The following is an 18,589-nucleotide window of genomic DNA, read 5'->3' as shown; positions in this document are numbered from 1 at the left end:
AAAAAACCCTCTGCGCCGCCGCCGAACTAGCCTGCCCGAACTGATATGTATAGGTTGACCTGCGTTAGTGTGGTTGGGGCATCCTCCCAATATCTGCTTGGTTTAAAAACAGATTATGGTTGGGTGTAGAACCATCATCTGGCCTGGGCCACCTTCAATGTATCAGGTTACTTAGTGGCACTGACAGTTTGCCAGATGACGGGAGTGTACAAGAATATATATCTGTTGGTCAGGTATAATTGAAGTTTGCTTATTACTCTTTGTGGTGTTTCTAGAGCTGTATAGTACTGAGTTTTAAGTTCCGGTACAAGTTCCTTTACCCTGTTGGCAATCATGGTTGAACTTGAACTTAAACAGAAGAAGATGCAATTTTCTAATGTGGAGGAGAACTGTATAGAGTGTGGGCATAAGAGAAAGGTATGTGTATGATTTGTCCTGTGTTTCTTTTTGTTTCTTTGGTAATGCCATTTCCATACTGTATACATGTAATTTGTTGTTTTGGGCTAGTCATATTCGCTTGGTTTTTGGGCCTGCTTAATCTATGGTACAGGCAGGGTTAAGTGGTGGAGGCTTAGCTTTGTTCTGTTTTAAATTCAGTATCGTTTGTTGCATTTTGTCGCGGCAAATATATGATGAAATTCCCCTTCTAAGCAACTGCTCATTGGTTTGCGGGGATGTTTGCTGGGTGTTTGCTTTGACTACAACAGCTTCTGAACTTTTCAAAGCTTCCATTGCCAGCAGCTTGCCATCTATAAATGGGATTGACAAGGACATTTTTCATAGTAAATTATGCTGTTAAATTTGGCTTAGATACTACAGGAGATTTAGGTTTGGGTTGGATGGATTGAATGAAAATATCATACCACCCTGGGGACTAACTGTTGCTGCTGCATGGGGGCTACCACTATTCATGTTGTCTAATGTCTATGGAACTACAGATAAAAGTATCATTGGTCAAATTATGCGAGTAACATTCCGATGTCAAGTGAATAACACCCCAGAAATAAATCTTTAATGAATATCATTGGAAGAACACAAACCAAGGAGACTTAGCAGCTGCATTAGGTCAGTACATTGAAATAGGAAGATGTTAGTATATCATGTGACAGAGTAACTACATGTGCATGGGCCATCTGAGACAAAAAAAGGTAGCGTCTCAACAACTTCAAAGTACTGTGGTTGGTTACATACTTAAGAAATCCAAAATAAGTAATGTTCATCCCTGTCCAAACTTACAAATTCAGAAAATGGAATTTCAGAGTCAGACTTTTGCATGGTGCACAACCAACACAGTAAAAAGCTCATTTTTCCAACCACGTACCACAGACAAAAAGGCAAAAATACACAATAGGTCTACAGAACATTTCATGCAGGCCTGAGGTCTACGAACTCTTGTTGGCACTTGTTGCCATGCAAAAAATGTTGCCTAGCAACCGTTGCCATGTAAAAGCAGGTTTCTTTTGGCACCACCCATAGAATTGTTTCTATTGTTGTACAGAACACTTTTGCCAACTTTCATGCTTTTACCACATTTTGCACAATTTTTGCACCAATCGCCTAGATCGACTATCAGAACTATGGCAATTACAAGTGAACCCTCTTATAAAAGATGTGTGCCGTTAACGATGGGGTGACGACCAAGAAGACTTCAAATTCGCGTTGTTCCCTTACGAATTGAATTTGGCATCTACTGTACTGTATCACTTTTGGCTACATGGCATACTTGTCCATAGAAGGGTTGTGAAGCTTGCATGTGTGCAAGTTTGCTTCAAAATATGCACCCCTCAAAAAAAGGGAAAAAGTGAAAAACTTACTACCATTCAGGATTTATTTAATTTCACTTAAGAACAAACATTTTCTGCTTAAATATCTGTATTGTTGTACTGTACACAGTTTATTTCAACACATTTATCACAATAAAATTAAACTTAAAAAAACAATCTTTTACCTACATAACGGGGGCCGCCCCAAGATGCCCCCCTTTTTACGCACTCGAACTCATGGCGCTCCATCACTAGTTGCCAAAGAGTGGTCAAGTTTTGATCAATGAATTTTTAACACATTCATCTAGAGACCATACTTGAATAAGGAAGGCATCCATACTGTTCATGAACCCTTCACCCTCCACGTTACAACTGGAAAACACCGAGGACGTTATCGTGAATATAAATTCCGATTTTGAGCCGCGTTAAACGGTGCGCCCTAACTTGCCCCGCTTTTGGAATTTGCTCTCTTCGGAAGCTGGTGACCAATTTAGACAAACATAAATAAAGATTCTAATTTTATGATATATTAGCTTTCTTTTGAAAGTAGAATTGTGATTGTGTGTGCTTCTTGTATCCCGCGAGGAGGGCTAAATCATTCACAATCCAGGTCGTGTTTTCATGGGAAATGGGCGAAATGCACTGAATGCGGCGGCCCGACTAACAAAATCATTACGAAAAACGACAACGTCAAAATCACAAAAAAACTCTGTGTACGTATTGGGAAACATATTCGACATCACTCTGTGAAGTTTCAGTTTTATAGACGGTACTAAAACAACGGCGGTGATGCTTATGTTTTTTTTCCTATGGCCGGTCTTCTACTCAACAAACATTTGAAGACCAATATTTGTAGTGTTTTGTAAAGCTTTGTTCCTTATGTGTATGACAGCTGTGTGGCTGTGTTTTATTGGTTGTTTATCTATGGCCACGAGCCACCAATACCTAGTAACAGGTGACCACAGTGATTCGGCAGTACCAACATTATTGTGAAAATCATGTCTTCAAAAAAAAGGGGAAGTGAACATGTGTAAAAAGCTTTTAATAGAAAAAAAAAGCTGTTTGTTTGGACTTGGTTTATTTACCTTTCTAATCATCACAGTCAGTGGCAACAAACACGGCGTACTTATGCATAAAAAGATCAGAATAAATGTGGGCATCTTAGGACAGGGGGCATCTTAGGGTGGCCCCCGTTACCTCAAATGAGTAAAAAAAAACAAGACAATTTTTGTGATGTATGATATATATAGGTACAGTTCCTTCAGATCACTGTGCAGTTGTCATGTATTGCTGATAGGTACTACAGTTAATGTTAAACACTCCTGGTACATTGTCACATCATCAAATATAGCAGCATCAATCAACATATCACTACCAAGGTTACAGATAGACAACCATCACAATCACAATTTTCTTGTCAAACTTTGCTTGGATCATAAGCTCAAAACTAGATAGTGGTGTCATGAAGTGACCTTAACTCTGGTGTAAACCTTTACATAGAACTCATTGGTGCCTCTGAACTTGGACCAACCAGCTTTCCTTGATCATACAAATATTGTACAAGTGATCCACAGGAGCCAACACCCACAAAAGCATTACATTTGTATATCTAACAACCAAAAACCATCGCTTCCAGATATATCTTTCCCTTCACACCAATGGAACATTTCCACTAGGAGAAGATAAATAGATATTTTTGCATAAAAAGCTTAGGCTAAAGGATTCCATTCCTGCCAGCAGGATATGTACTGTTCCCTGCAAGCAGAATGTAAGTGGTTAAAGCAATCCCGTTCCCATCGTCAAGGTCAGGGTTCAACTCCCAGCCTGCCAGCTCCAAGCACAGATGATGTACATACGACCATTAAAAGGGTGTCTATTGCAATCTGTTGGTCTTATGTTCACCTTCAGAGCCAACAGAATATCATGACATGAGCTGTATATACATTTATATATCATCTGATGCATTGTATGTATGTGATACAGAGTAAATCAAAACATTGCAGACACATTACCGACATAGTTAAAGCTTTTACAAGTGAATCATAGGTATGGGTTGTTCTCACCAATTATAAGTAACTGAGATAAAAAGTCTCTCATATACAAATCAACTCGTTCATTAACATTAACAGTTATAACAGTTGAACTGAAGTTGTCAAAGATAATACCATGTGGGTAAGTGCATGGTTGCTATGATATATCATATAAGTGGTCATCATCAAAATCAATATCCTCATCAGTGGTAAATATTGGCAACACATTGCAATCTTCATTATTACTGAATATTCTTTGTCCAAACTTCATGACTACGTACAATGTACATGTTTCTCGTGTAGGTGGTAATGCTACATTGATAATTCTTTTCAATCCAGTTTAGAATTGATAACACGCCATTATAGAGGTTGTTAAATCTATATGGGAGCTTCAGGCAGTTTAAACACACTTGCAGAATAATGAACCCAACACACTTATTGATATGATTTGCCGAAAATATGGGGTGAGACAAAACTGCTGTGCACTGTACTATTAGGCCACAGCAAGTAAATTTTATGGATGACATCAGCGAGCGCATTAATTTTTGCCTGATTTCAGAAAAAAAACAAGAACTTTTTTTTCTTCTGCAGGGTTAACATGACGATAAAGTACCAAAATGAGCAAATATTGTGTTTTAGCCTAATAATTGTACTGGTAGAAGTAAAACTTGCGAGGTACCCAGGAATGTAGTTGTAGAAATGAAACTTATTGGATAGTTGTAAAAGTGACACTAATATGGAAGCTATGAGTGTGGTTACCAAGTTTGTTGGTGATGCCAGTCTACATCACAACGTACATGTCTTAAATACAGTAATGAATGCCTTGTTGGCTCTGATGTTTTGTCCCTTTAATTCTTTTTACAACAGTCATCACAACATTATGGTGCCTATTTTGAAAATGTAGCCATCTTGTTTTTTTTCACCCATCTTGTTTTTTTCCCGCCCTATTGCACTATTTTAGCAGTCTGTATAGGATGTCATCCATAAAATTTACTTGCTGTGGCCTTAGCTATAACAAATGCAGCATGTTTCACCTCAATAAAGTAGGGGGCCTTCCTGTTGTGAGTGGTCTTACTGTCCAAAGGCAAAGCAGATCAAGTACAGCAAAAGCAAAATCGAGCAGAAATCAACTCAACTTTTAGATCAAATTATATTCATTCCATCATTATTCTTTATGGATGAATATCCAATTCTTGACGTTCTAGTTCAAAGTTCAGCAGGTGTCATGGTGACAAAGCTGAAGTTGTAAATGTTTGGCAGCCCAATGTGTGATATCTTAAACTTGTCTGACCAGCTGAAGGGCTCAAGGCCTGTGCCCAGCGTTGGACCATTGATGGCGAAGGATGTCAGGTTTCTAGCCATGTGGTAGTCAGACACCTGGAAGTTGAGCAAAAACATGAAGTTAAATTTCATCAGCCCGTAAAGAAGAAAGTGGCACAAGTTTTGAGAAACATAAGACAAACCACAAAAGAAACAAAAAGATACAAGCTTTAGCAATGAAGCACTGGAAGGAGGGAACGCAGTACAGGGAGAAACAGTGAAAGTTTTGGCAGGACAACATTGTAGAATGGTCCCTCACAGATCTCTATCTTTATAGCTACCTTATCCCACCTTGCCCCCCTAACGAACTGGAAGTCAAGAGACTAAGGTAGATAGGTAATTCACACCTAAAAAAACTTTACACTTTATAAGATGTGTCAATGACAAGTGATGATAGGAAAGGGATAAAAGAAGGCTTAATTAGCATGAGATCTAGATAGTGTCTGCCCCAGGTGTTGCAATAGCTGCAGAGAGGGACCAACTCAATGAGCCTGGATCCCAGGCTAGTTTCTAGTTACCTTTGTGTCATAGCAGCCGTCTGGCTTGGCTCCAACTTTTGCCAGGTCTTTCCTGCAACATATGGCACTACAGGGGTTGCCTTTGGAGTAGGGATCATGGAGGTAGTCTGGAAAAAAAGCAAATTCTGTTTAAGACTATGACAATTACACTTGTGGTATAACATTGTAAAATATTGCAAATTCTTACCCAAAGGCAGGTAAATAACAGGAAAAGTGACGAGCAAAGAATCAAACTCTACTATAAATGCCTGTTCTTAAATTGTTGGGTTTGCCTTTTATTCAATTGAAACAGTGGAAGACAAAAGACTCCATGTTTCTATGTGTGGGTAATCTGTTACAGAGTTGATTTTCATCTGTAAATGCTGAAAATACAGCAAATCTTTCGGTCTGGAGTTGGGGGGTTCATTTCAAACCACCTGGATGGAGGCCTGGCGACCTTCCATACCGCGTCAGCCACACAGTGATTAACATCATTCACTTGGATGGGAGACCTGGCGCATCCCCATCTTGTATTCAGCTAGAGGGAAGGGTATGCCACCCCATAAGGGGCAGTATAACCCCCAACAATGCTGTATACACTGTTCCTCTACTACTTCTACTATATATAGGATGGTGGCTTCTTTTGTGATTGTAGGAGGGACAGCTTCAAATAAGAAGAGTAATTAGCTCCTGAAGTTCCTACCGTTGTATCTCATGATGGCCTTCATGGATTCCATGTCCTTGACCTTGCCTGCGTCCCTGCGGAAGATCTTGGCCCTGGGTGCCAGCTGGTACGTGTAGTCCAGCCCCTGGGACTTGGCAAACTCTGGATACCCGCTCAGGTTGTACACTTTCTCGTAGAACGGGATATTGTAGGATGGCCAGTAGCCTGAATAATAAATAATGATGATAATAATCTTAAAGTTTTAGATCATAACAGGGTTTAGTTTCACACCATGGTTAGTACATTGACTTCAATAATAAAGGTATTCTTATGGATTAAACATATAGCAAGTACCATCTAGATACAATATTACCATATTGGTACAATATAGAGCAACAGTTAGGAACAAACTTAAAGATAACTTCACTGTTACCATTGGTTGATACCACGCTTGTTACCATGGGCTGCTACCATAAGGACAAGTATGATGGGTTCTTGCCACAGATTGCTACTTCTGGTTGTTACCAACAGTTGTTATTATCAAAAATTACTATACTAAATAAAGATGTTACCATCTAGGTTGTCATGGTGATATGTTACTATCCAGGGCCTTCATGAAAAGCAGTGTTAGTCACTTATGGGAGCTTACCCTGGTAAAAGAACACAGAAATAAAATACTATTGCAGTTTATAGCCTAGGTTGTGATGTCTGCTAGCCTGTGACTTATCATGCAAAAGAGGACAAAAGGAGCTCTCCACCTAGCTATAGAATCTATTAGGTTTAGATGCAGGCTAACAATCTCCAGTTGTTTTTTTTTACTGAATGGTCACCACGTAACAAGGCCATGAAGGCCACTCAAGGTTACGGGTTACATGATTGGAACTGTAACAGCAATTCTTCGCCCTGGGTCAGAAACATCATGATTGAGACCAGCCCAATTGCTCACTATGAGTGGGGACTAACTGACCCAATAGGCGAAGCAGGGGTTACGAGGGCTGCTCGGGAGATTCTCTACCCCTATTTTGGCCGGAATGGTTTGATCCGCTCATGTTCGCACATGTGGCGGGTTCTTTAACGTGCTTGGGGTGTTGCTCTGCCCGAACACGGGACCTGAATTTAACGTCCTATCTGAAGGACGGCCCAAGCCGAAGCTAGGTACTCATTTTCACTTGAGTGAAGTGAGGAAAGTCGTATAAAGTGCCTTTCCCAAGGGCACAAGATCGGTAACACAGCAGGCGGATTCGAACCCGCAACCTCTCGGTCACGGGCCGAAGAAACTACCACTGTGCTACACGGTCCCACGAAAGTTACTACAAGTTGCTGCTAGAAGTTGTGAGCCATCTAAATTTGCTTCCGGCCAAGATCTTCCTAATCTAAACTGCTTTCTACACTTCCTGCACACTTGTGTTATCGCCAGTCCTGCCCACCTGCCCGCAGGATGTCCGTCTGGTCAGCAGACATGACCAGTCCTGGGATCTGCTCCACCACATACAGCGCCCCGTCATGGATGGTCTTCCCCAGCTCAATCAGGTTCAGGTCGATGATCATGTACTGGTTGTTGTAGGTTCCTGCAAAGGCGCACAAACCAGCAGAATTAGAATGGGGTTGAGCTTTTAGAAAATTTGATAATAAATCAGATGACCTGTAGTGCCAGTGAAATGTTTGTATTTCTTAATTGTACTGATACTTTATACCCCAGATAGCAAAAGCAGTGCTATCCCTTTGTATATCAGCTTTTCCACTCATCTAACTCCATCATACAGTCTGTAACTTATGTAAGTCGTATTCTTTTCATAACAACATCTGCTTCAAAAACTTCTGGAGACGCATGTATCATGTATATATAAAGCACTATGTTTTCTTGTATTTATGTTATTATGTCACATGTATTGTACAGTCTGTTTTATTATGCGCCAGTTAATGCCTGAAATAAAGAAATGAAACTGAAAGAAAAGTCCCGCCTATTGTAAGCGCCTCACAATTCAGCCCCTGGCTGCAAAGAAAGAGCAGTTGGCACTACCAATAATGATAACCAATAACAATGAAAACCTTACATGATGGCTTTATCTCTCTATTTGGTCTTCAGCTTTGTCCTAATTACATACTGGTATACTTTGTCGACTGATGTGTGATAGCTGGCTTGCCCTGATGTGCCCACCTGAGTTGTGGACGTTCATGATAGCCCCCCACTGGTCACCGTTTCTGGCCAGCATGTTGGCCGTGCGGACTCTCTGCCAGGCCAGGATGGACTCTGGTTTGACCAGGTCGTACAGGGTGCCGTTGAAGACGTTGTTGGTTGTCTGCAGCATCACCAGTCCACTGTCCATCAGGTAGAAATCATCCAGAGACTCCAGATAACCTGCAGAAAAGACGTGTAGGTCAGCATACTTACATTGTACTTGACTGTGTATTAGTTGTAGTTAGGACTTACTACACTTGTATTTAGATTAGTATTAGCTGAGTTAAGTGGAGGAGGGCTTTGTACAAGCCATGCAGGCTTCTCCCTTCCTCCAGCACTTTTATTTACTTTTCTATACTTTATTGTTATTGTTTTTTAAGTGCAAAATAAACAATCATCAGATGTCAGCACTGGAAGCAAGCTAGCCACTTCTACTTCACTCCTCCCTGTCCTCCAAAAATCATGTCAGTTCTGCTGTGCTGCTCTGTCTGTCCAGCCCAGAATCTATCTTGAGCTTGTAGTTTAGAGCATGTCTGTTAGACTAAGTGTAGTTTGCCGTTAGCCTAGGTTTCTTTTGCCTACGTCAGTATACAGGGAGAAATCAGATGCTCTGATAAAAAAGCAGCATCATACCAGGTTGGACATATATTGGACTGCATAGAGGTAAAGCAAGTTAATAGCACGCTATGGGCTGCCCTGGCTGTCACAAACTACATTACATTCAGAGCCTAAATACATCCCCAAAAACCTGTCTTCCTCATAATTCCTCAGGAACATGATTTTTAAGTGCAGTATCTGACCTGGATAACTTGAGAAGGACATCTTCCTGGTGGCAGTGGCAGGGTTGGCGATGTTGAAGTTGTAGTGTTTGTAGATACGCATGGTGGCAGCATAGTTAAACCAGCTGGAGTGGGACATGTAGACGTTCTCGTATGCACCCAGGACCTACAACACACCGTACATGTGTACATGTATGGTCATGGTGGCAGCATAGTTAAACCAACTAGAGTGGGACATGTACACGTTCTCGTATGCACCCAGGACCTACAACACAATGTACATATATGGTCATGGTGGCATCATACATGTTAAACCTACCGGAGTGGGACATGTACACGTTCTCGTATGCACCCAGGACCTACAACACAACATAAACGTATGGTCATGGTGGCAGCATAGTTAAACCAGCTGGAGTGAGAGATGTACACGGACCTACAACACAACATACAGTCAAGCATCATTATGATTACCTTTCATGGTCATGATTCTGTCAATGTATGGGCAACATTGTAACTGTAACAGCATCTCTTCTCCCTAAGTCAGAAACATCATAATTAAGACTACCTCAATTGCTCGCAATGTTTGTTTGTTATTAGGAAAACAGAACAACTGCCTTTACCATGTCTCCCTTTATTTGTGGAGGAACTGTGATTACCTTAACAAGAGCAGAACAGTGGCTGTGAGCCGAGACCCAGTCATCGATCTCCACCCGACTCATGTTGGAGAAGTCTGGTCGTGAGGAGGGGTTCACAGCCGGGATGATGTCAAACGTGTCGCCGTTTCCGTTCAGCAGTTGGAAGGCAAAAATGTCAAGTTTCTGGAAAAAAAACACAAGAGAGACAACTCAGAAAAGCAATTAATAGGATAATGCTGTGTATTTCAAAACTGAAACCAAGGATCACAAGCAGTATTGTAGTTTTTCCTGTTTTTTTACTATGTCTACCCTGTCCTCAGATTATTAGCAGCTGCGCTGACAGATTATTATCTGACAGGACGCTGTTGTAGACAGTTCTTATGTTCTTATCCCTATAATCATAATGTGATATTTTCATGCTTGCTGGTTGCCATACTGTAAATGCATTTAAGTTCGCGTGGATTTAATTTCGCGGTAGCGGGAAAAAGGACTTTTCGCTGTGGTTTTAATTTCGCGGTAGCACCATGCACTGTAGTATCTTAATGCCCTGGAAAAATGTTCGCGGTGAGTTTAAATTCGCGGTGAAATGGCCAACGCGAAAACCACGAACATAAATCCACCGCGAACATTTCTGCATTTACAGTAATTGGTTGAGGCTTGCTCATACATTGCAAGAAGATAGACAGTACTTTTGACGTACCACTGGAGGGTCCACATTGTCATTGTACCCCTTCACCAGCCCATCGTACTGGGACAGTATGTAGGACAGGTGTTCCATAACAGGGTCTGTGGACTGTTTCACCTGCGCTCGCACCCATGTGTCCTGTGCAGTGTAGAACTTCTTCACCTGTGTTTCACAAAGTACATCAGTAGCGAGTAGGTGTTGTGGAAAGAAAGGTCAAGTTCGAAAATGGTTCACCTGGCATTTTTATCTGGTAAGTGCGTAAAACTATTTTCAAACTTGGCCTTCCTTTCCAAAGCTGCTACACACGTAAGAAATATTCCATAATATTCTGAAGATAGAGTCAAAGCTTCTTGAGTGATATGCAAAGACTGCAAATGTGCTTTTTGGGTCCTAGCCTGGGATTCAGCCCTGTTCAGCTGAAGCCAACTCAAAATGTTGCTTCCCTCATACTGATAGTTGGGCTGCAGAAGCCTGGACCCAGGCTAACATAACTCTGTGACCTTCAGTCCTGAAAGCCTGTTAGCACCAATGAAAATACTGTATGATCCCGTACACTCATTTTTAGTTGCAAATTGAGTAAAAGCATTCATTGATTTGTAGCAAAAAGCAAATTACATTTTAATTTAGTCTAAGTGCTTTCAGAGGGGCTAAAAACAAGACCAAATCTAACTGAATGCACATGAGCAAGAGCAGGAATGGCACTCTTTGATACATGGCAATACTCCACGAGTTGTGCTATATACATAAGACTATTGTTATAACATTGTTGCTTTAGTTGACTAATATCAAGAATAGAACCTGTTTACTTTAACTTTACATATAGTTCAGGGTAAGGAAGGAGTGGAATTCTATCCAAACACAGACAATGATAAACAGTACCTTGCCAACTAAATCTTCTGACTTTCCCATGAAAAAGATGCCATACAGGTTCAGGTAATGCTGGTATATTCTCCTGAAAGATAGGAATCAAGAGCATAATTAGTACAGCTATGTACCAATGCTCACAAATGACATGCCCTACTACAAGGCTTCAAGCAGTAAGTGACATATGACACTGTCAAGAGCATTTCAGAACTAATGGCAAAAGGGATATTATGCACATTAGGTTCTTGTAACATACAGATTTGGCCTCCTTAGGCACAGATAATGTGCAGCATACTGAAATGTAATCCTTTGTTTTCATAAAAACTGCATCACAAAAAGGCTGTGAAATGGCCAGACTTACTCCTGCGTCAGGACTCCCTCCAAGTACCCGGCCAGGTACATGATGTCATTGTCACTCAGCTTCTTAGGCCTGAACCCAGACACCACGTTCAACACCCCCCAGCCATTCTCTGTTAGTCTGCAAGGGAACAGAGAGGAGATACATGTACTAGGCATACTAGTACAATGTACACATTGCATTTGTACATGGACAAATCTGCTATGGTTCTTAAACTTAAAGGGCACAAATGACATGCCTCATATTTTGTCATAACTCATTGGTAACATGCCTCAATCTCTCCTAAATATATTTCTTACTTTAAGCACAATAAAATCATTATCGTTGAACGAAATATAGTTTTGTTTATTAAGTTCTTCTTGTGACATCTTTCCAGCAAATAACATTACACATATTTCAAGCAGAATGTTCCGAGGTCTGATTGGTCTATGACGCTGTTATTCTGACAATTAAGTTTTCCATATCCTGCCAAAGACCAGGTGTTTGTTTTTCTACACAGGTGAACTAGTCGACCTCTATTGTCTGATGTCTGGGGCTTGGCTTGAACATCAATCAGTGGAACGTCATAGTCACTGATCCGGGCCCTATTCAAGTTCACGTCCTTGCTAGCCAGTTATGGGCATGTTGGCTTTCACCCAGCACAGGGCTTCAAGCAGTGAGTGACATATGGCACTGTAATGAGCATTTTCAGGACTAATGGCAAAAGGGATAAATTTTAAATACTAAAAAAAAAATTCCACGAAGAAAGGAAATATCATTTCGTTATGGAATTTTTTGGAGCGACGTTGTAGTCTGTTCTGCAACAGAGCTTTTAATCAGTCAGTGGGATAGTTGTGGCGGGATTTTTCATGGGAGCCTGCCGTCAGAAATACCAAATCAAAACCTCTGCCTCAAGAATAGGATGGAGGCAGCCATAAGAAACCCTGGCCATTTCTATTGCCACTGACTGAAACCTCAGCTTGAAGAATAATCAGTATACCTGTCATCGTAGGTAGCGACAGCATCACCGTTCTGTTTGTCCAACACACCCAGCTTCACCTGGACCTTCCCTTGTGCCTGCAGGTAGGCAGTGGCCTGGATCTCAGCTCCTGGAATGTACATAGCGAATCAAAAATTTTGCAATTTTCAATGGACGAAGCAACTTAATGAGGCTACTTTTTGGGCAGAAATATTATGAGTCAAGATACCTTGGCTCCAATTTATACCATGAGTCCTTAGTATAATAGCCTGTGTATACTGAAATGACAAGAGGGGCAAGTAGACCAGAAAGAAACAATATATACAAACATCCTGACTCCTGGGAATCGAACCCGGGCCGTCAGATCACAATCGCAGCAGCATAACCGATCGAGCCAAAAGCCTGACAGGCATTTGGCATGGTCAGTAGCGCTACTTGAACAATACAACCATCAATACATCAAAAAAATTTATTAAAATATAACGTTAACAAACTCAAAGGTATGAACATGCAAAAATATCTCATATTACATACTACTCATTTAAACTGTTACAAGGAAACAGGAGCCGGAGTCAATGAGGATGTAACGTTAAAATCATAAAACATGCATATGTAACTTGTACTTGGTTTAACATAACCGTTATTTCTCATCTGAGGGTCTCATAGGTCCGTTTTCATGCTAAAATATATCAAATGCAGTCCAAATTTTCTGAAAGCGGTTGTTTTAGCACATCTTGCATTTTCCTTCACAGAAGATGACATGGTAGGAAAAGGTAACGTTTAGCTGAACATGAATGTAACGCAATGAAACTTGAATTTAAGTCAATCTGTTGAATGCAATTCAGCACTCTCGGTCTCTGTGTATCTGCAACGTACGATCAGCGCTTACATCATCAATATACTGTAAATTGGCATTTCTGTTGTAACTTCACTCACCTGCAGCTGTTGTCACCAAGAAAAGCAAGAAAACCGCAGATAAATGGTGCAGACGACATGACCTGCATGCACGCCCCTCCATCTTGGATGTATGAATATCACATGATGTGACACTTCCTTTTTGTCACCAAGTGGTCCGCTCATCAGCGCTCCTTGCAGAATGTGTAAGAACTGCAGCTAAGCGTCGTAACGACTGAACATGGCACGATAATGACACATTTCACTACCCTTGCAGGCAAAAGGGCAAGAACTATTCGCTCAGATCTTTGCCGACAACCTCATCATATCTCTAGAAAATACCCATTCTTCCAGGTGAAATCTAGACAAAACTTTTTCGTATTTTGAGCCATATTTCCCGACCCCGGGTATCTAATCCGACCAAAAAAACTCTGGATTGTTAAGAAAAACATATTGCCACATATCTTGGAAAAAATGAATCTATTATATATACTCTCTTGCGTCGTTTAGTAACTATGGGGGGAAACGCACTAAAAATACAACAAAATTAGCTAAAATCTCAAACTAGTCATAGACACTTGAAACTGTACAGGGGAAAGGTTGGATTCAAAGGTCCTAAAGTCTAAGAGTGTACCATGGATCGATCCGGAGCGCTTTCTTGTCATCCCCACAGTAAATATAAGCCTTTAATAATGAAAAATTGAGACCACTACTCATAAAATATTGACAGTGTCTTTATTTCTTCATGATCATATTGCGATTAATGTAGACATTGTCCGTACAGCCTGGAGTCAGGACATAGTACGCGTCCTATTCACCGTCCACTTCGACGTCGTAAAGGTCACTGAGAATTTCCTCTTCTCTTTCAACACGTCCTTTTATAGTCCTCCTAACGTGTCCTTTGATTGCAGTATGGTCGTAAAGTACTTACTGCATACAATCATTCGCACGAGTCAAACTTTCGGGACGTACTTTTGATCTGCATTGGGCTGTCAGCCCATATAATTTTACCGTCCAAGATCGCAACAACGTAAGCCTATGCATAACCTTTCAGATCTGATAGACCATTGCTATCTTGTTAACCCGGTGTCCAAACTAGCGTAGCTGCCAGCACACAAAGAAGATTGGATACAGCGAGTTTCCATCCAGTGAACAGACGCGCAGAGGAGTTCCCCTGTTCTTCATCGTAGTTGTAGCTGTAGCATTGGAAGTCGTACTCCATGGCCTTGGCGGACATCACGGAGAACTTCCTCCCTTCACAGAACTGCTTGCCGTTAGAGTACCATTCTCCAATTCGCTCACCCTCAATGGTGGCATTCATACACGCCTCGTACCATCTAGAGCAAACGGATAAAGTTAAGTGAAAGAAACCATCACTGATTTATGAGTGTATTTTACAGATGCTAGTCCGACACGTATCAAAGTTACAGTTAAACCAGATGAATCGAAACGACTTGTTATGATATTAGAAATACTGACTGTACATGTGACAGTAACATCGTGGATTTATTCAGGATGGAAAATGCCAATTACCAACTTGAAATATTCACTATAAACGTAACACTTGAAAGCACCATTTTAAAACATAAACGGTCACATTAAATGATTCTGATTGTATAGCTCACTTGTTGCAGAACTCCTCGCACACTGTCACCCTCTCGTTCCTATAGAAGAGAAATTGTTTCGGGGAGCAGATATAACACTTCAGGGACGTCATGTGATCCCTGCAGTTCTTACTCGCGCCTCTAGGGTTTGGCACCCTGGGGAAGAACCTGTCTATCTCCTCCTGAAAACAGCAGGCCTCCTCACGATATCTGAAACAGCCAGCAAAAATCAGGATGAACAACTTCTAATCACACAACAGCTGGGTCTGTCGTGATCACAAACGAAGTGTAACGGCGTGATACCACATGTAGGGAGTCCTTGTGATACTAAAGCAAACGAATGAAGTACTTATATGAAGTACAATATTTCTTAACAAAGACACTGGAAACAAATTTGAATACGTGTCCCTGAAAAACTTGCATTCAGTGACAGTAATTGCACACTTACACACACAATAAGAGCATAAAATTAAGAATCCAGGCATGCATCACGCGCCAGCAACCAATCGTTCAACGATGTAAAACATTTCGGGTATTTAAGTTCTTGGGAATACAAACATGCTACCACGTTCCAACTGATCCAAGGTAGGTATTATGTAACTTCAAGGACGAAGCATATTCACATCAGTGAAAATTGGTAAATATAAAAACGGAAGATACGAGAAGAGTCGACATAACATATCTTAGTATACAATTGATTTTGTGTCGTCGAAAGGCGTCGTGGTTACATCATGACGTCAGTGGACAAGAGATTGAGAGATGACGGAGCCGCTTCCTGCATATTCATCTATTTGTTTATTTATTTACTTCCAGCATAGACGTCGTGTCATTGAGAAAGGCATTATACACAACTTTCCTGACGTACTAAACCCAGATAAAAAATGGGCCTATGACTTTGGTTGGGGAGGTACAAGTTTGTGGAAAGAGAGGGACTGTCTCCACCTTGATATGCAAATTCAATCCTGATTTTAAATTTGACTTCTTTTTGTTATGTTTCCTGTGGTTTGTCACGTAAAGGTTAAACTGTTGATTCACTCGTTTGGCAGTATGTTTTTATGTTATCTAAATTAAATATGATTTTGTACAATCTTTATGTTTATGTTACTTAAGTAATTTGGTTTCGTAGAACTTTATGTATGATTATATTATTGAAGTTGATTTGGTTCTGTTGAATTTAATGTATGATTTATGTTCGGGGTTCTCCCGAAAAACGTTTTGAAAAACGCCGTCACTATGAGGCGACAGGCTTTACCCTGTTTGAATAAAGATTAAACAAACAAAGAAACACCTTCCAATACTGTGCACAAGTTTCAGTAGACCCACTGCCCCGTAGGCATCAAACAGGCTATGTGATTACCTTTACCCCAATTTACATTTTACAACTGATGAGCCAGACTGCAATATAGGGAACAGCCAGGCGGTTTAATCTAAGGCTCGCGCACAACTCACTGGTGTTTTGATGTTAAATGCTATTTTCCTGGACGTTCTCCAATAAACATAGTCCACTGAACACAGTCTACTGTTCGTGAGATATAAATCAATGTGCTGCTTAGAAATTGAAATTTGAAATATTCTGAACATTTTGTTGTAAAAGTTCGTTATCTAACGTTAGTCATATCCAATCTCGTTTTTGAAAATTGGATGTGGTAACGTTTTATGCTGACTCATTTCCTTCACACTAAAGCTTGTCACCGGTGAAATTATTGTAGGAATGGCACCGTATGCTGAAGTAGGAGCGCCACATCGTAAGTGTTTCCAACCTAACGTACGTCTTACCATAATTTCACGGCGCAATAGTGTTTTTATTAAGATAAAGTGTGCAATTTCATACTTTCACGTGTTATGCGGCACACGCGTAACATTTCATCCCACAAGCAAAAGACTCGTGAATTAGACGATTATCACATAACCGCTCTCTTGGAAAGTCATTTAATTGGCTATCAGGGAGTTATAATAAATCTGTCTAACGGACATAAGCGGTGATAACATGCAGTCTGGGCTTGTCGTAAACTGTAATTTATTTTCAAGTGGAACTCTATAAAAAGGTAATAGATACTGTGTTTAAGTGCGCTACATACATAAACTAGCTATATTGGCTTCCTCTGTATTAATTTGCATCGGTGCAGCATGCGAGGGGCCGCAGATGGAACATTTAGTCGCCCTAATACTGATAATAAATCAATGTGAAGCCACTGTTTACAATAAAGCACGTTTTCGTAAAGAGGTGGAATTTGCCTCTTATTTTTAGATAGCGAATGAACTTTTGCATTTCATTGTTATTACTGTCTCCTTTCTTTATGAGATGTATGGCAGAGAAGTCTATGCATATATGGATATATGATAACAGAAATGGATTATTCTTGGCGCCACCACTAAACATTTGAATACAACGCATTTTCCTTGTCGATATGCTTCCATTTTAAGAAAATATGAAAGTGTAATTATTACAATGTGCGCAATGATATATTCTAAACAGCGATAGCAATCTAAACTGAACGTATTTCACACACACACACACACACACACACACACACACACACAATAATATATTAACATTGAAATGGGTATTCATGTCCTACCTTTTACATTTACTGAGCATGTGTTGTTTCCTTGGCGCACGGTTACTGAACAGCGGACAGTGAGGGATCATGGACACCGGCTCCTGTCCGGCCGTAACAACAGCCAAGCCCAGCATGGCTATCAGCACCATGGACAGGGACACTACCAGTCCCACTGCAGGGTCCGTACGTGAAGTTCTTATACTTCTGATGCCTGGCATATCCTTAGTAGCCGTCTTTTTGCGTCTTGTTATACGTTGAAACGATCCTGGACTGATCTAATGCATCGGCGTCGGTTGAAGGAGGACACGTCACATCCAACCTTTGGACTGCACTCCTTAACGCTCAGGCCTGCCCACGCTGTATGAATACGTGCTACGTTTAACACTCATAAGTCCAGCCCGGTGTGAAACTATGAAATTGGATTGACTTGGCAGCAAAGTCTGCCACCTCTGTTCTTCTGTGTGTCTGGACATGGCGAGACCGCTGACCTTAGTTAGACTCCCCTGCCATTAATTAGTAGTTCCTCTTCTTTCTCTCTCTTCGTCAGGTTTTCCTGCTGTCCATTCGTTACGGTACTCCTCCTGCATGCAGGCCCCGTCTGCGCCAAGGTTTTCTGAAGCCTCCACCAACAGCTATCTCCCGAAAATGCGGCTTCGCAGACTCCAATCAATCTGCAGTGAAACATAGACGGAAACGGAGATTGTAAAACGGCTGTGGAGAGCGGGTTATTGCAGCCTGGCCCGGCGCCTAAATGACACGTCCTATCCGTGGTTTATTGATGGTCCGATTGCAGAACCC

General features: G+C 41.0%; 2 protein-coding genes across 2 annotated transcripts; both read right to left on the bottom strand.

The window, feature by feature from the left end:
- Positions 1 to 4,724: 4,724 nt before the first annotated feature.
- On the bottom strand, positions 4,725 to 13,776 carry LOC118429556 (phospholipase B-like 1). Its single transcript, XM_035840081.1, has 12 exons — positions 13,669 to 13,776; positions 12,754 to 12,862; positions 11,778 to 11,894; positions 11,432 to 11,504; positions 10,568 to 10,714; positions 9,889 to 10,050; positions 9,254 to 9,398; positions 8,433 to 8,633; positions 7,702 to 7,842; positions 6,314 to 6,499; positions 5,632 to 5,738; positions 4,725 to 5,170 (listed from the first exon to the last, which is right to left on the bottom strand). The coding sequence occupies exons 1-12, from the start codon at positions 13,748 to 13,750 to the stop codon at positions 5,000 to 5,002; spliced, it is 1,641 nt and encodes a 546-aa protein (XP_035695974.1). The 5' UTR covers positions 13,751 to 13,776; the 3' UTR covers positions 4,725 to 4,999.
- A 557-nt stretch (positions 13,777 to 14,333) lies between these two features.
- On the bottom strand, positions 14,334 to 18,032 carry LOC118429783 (riboflavin-binding protein-like). The gene is made up of 3 exons (XM_035840415.1): positions 17,810 to 18,032; positions 15,252 to 15,440; positions 14,334 to 14,963 (listed from the first exon to the last, which is right to left on the bottom strand). The coding sequence occupies exons 1-3, from the start codon at positions 18,007 to 18,009 to the stop codon at positions 14,705 to 14,707; spliced, it is 648 nt and encodes a 215-aa protein (XP_035696308.1). The 5' UTR covers positions 18,010 to 18,032; the 3' UTR covers positions 14,334 to 14,704.
- Positions 18,033 to 18,589: the final 557 nt, after the last annotated feature.

The sequence above is a fragment of the Branchiostoma floridae genome, chromosome 13, assembly GCF_000003815.2.
Source record: "Branchiostoma floridae strain S238N-H82 chromosome 13, Bfl_VNyyK, whole genome shotgun sequence".
NCBI classification, from domain to species: Eukaryota; Metazoa; Chordata; class Leptocardii; order Amphioxiformes; family Branchiostomatidae; genus Branchiostoma; species Branchiostoma floridae.
Note: the sequence above shows the minus strand (reverse complement) of the source record. Positions and strands in the feature narration are given on the sequence as shown.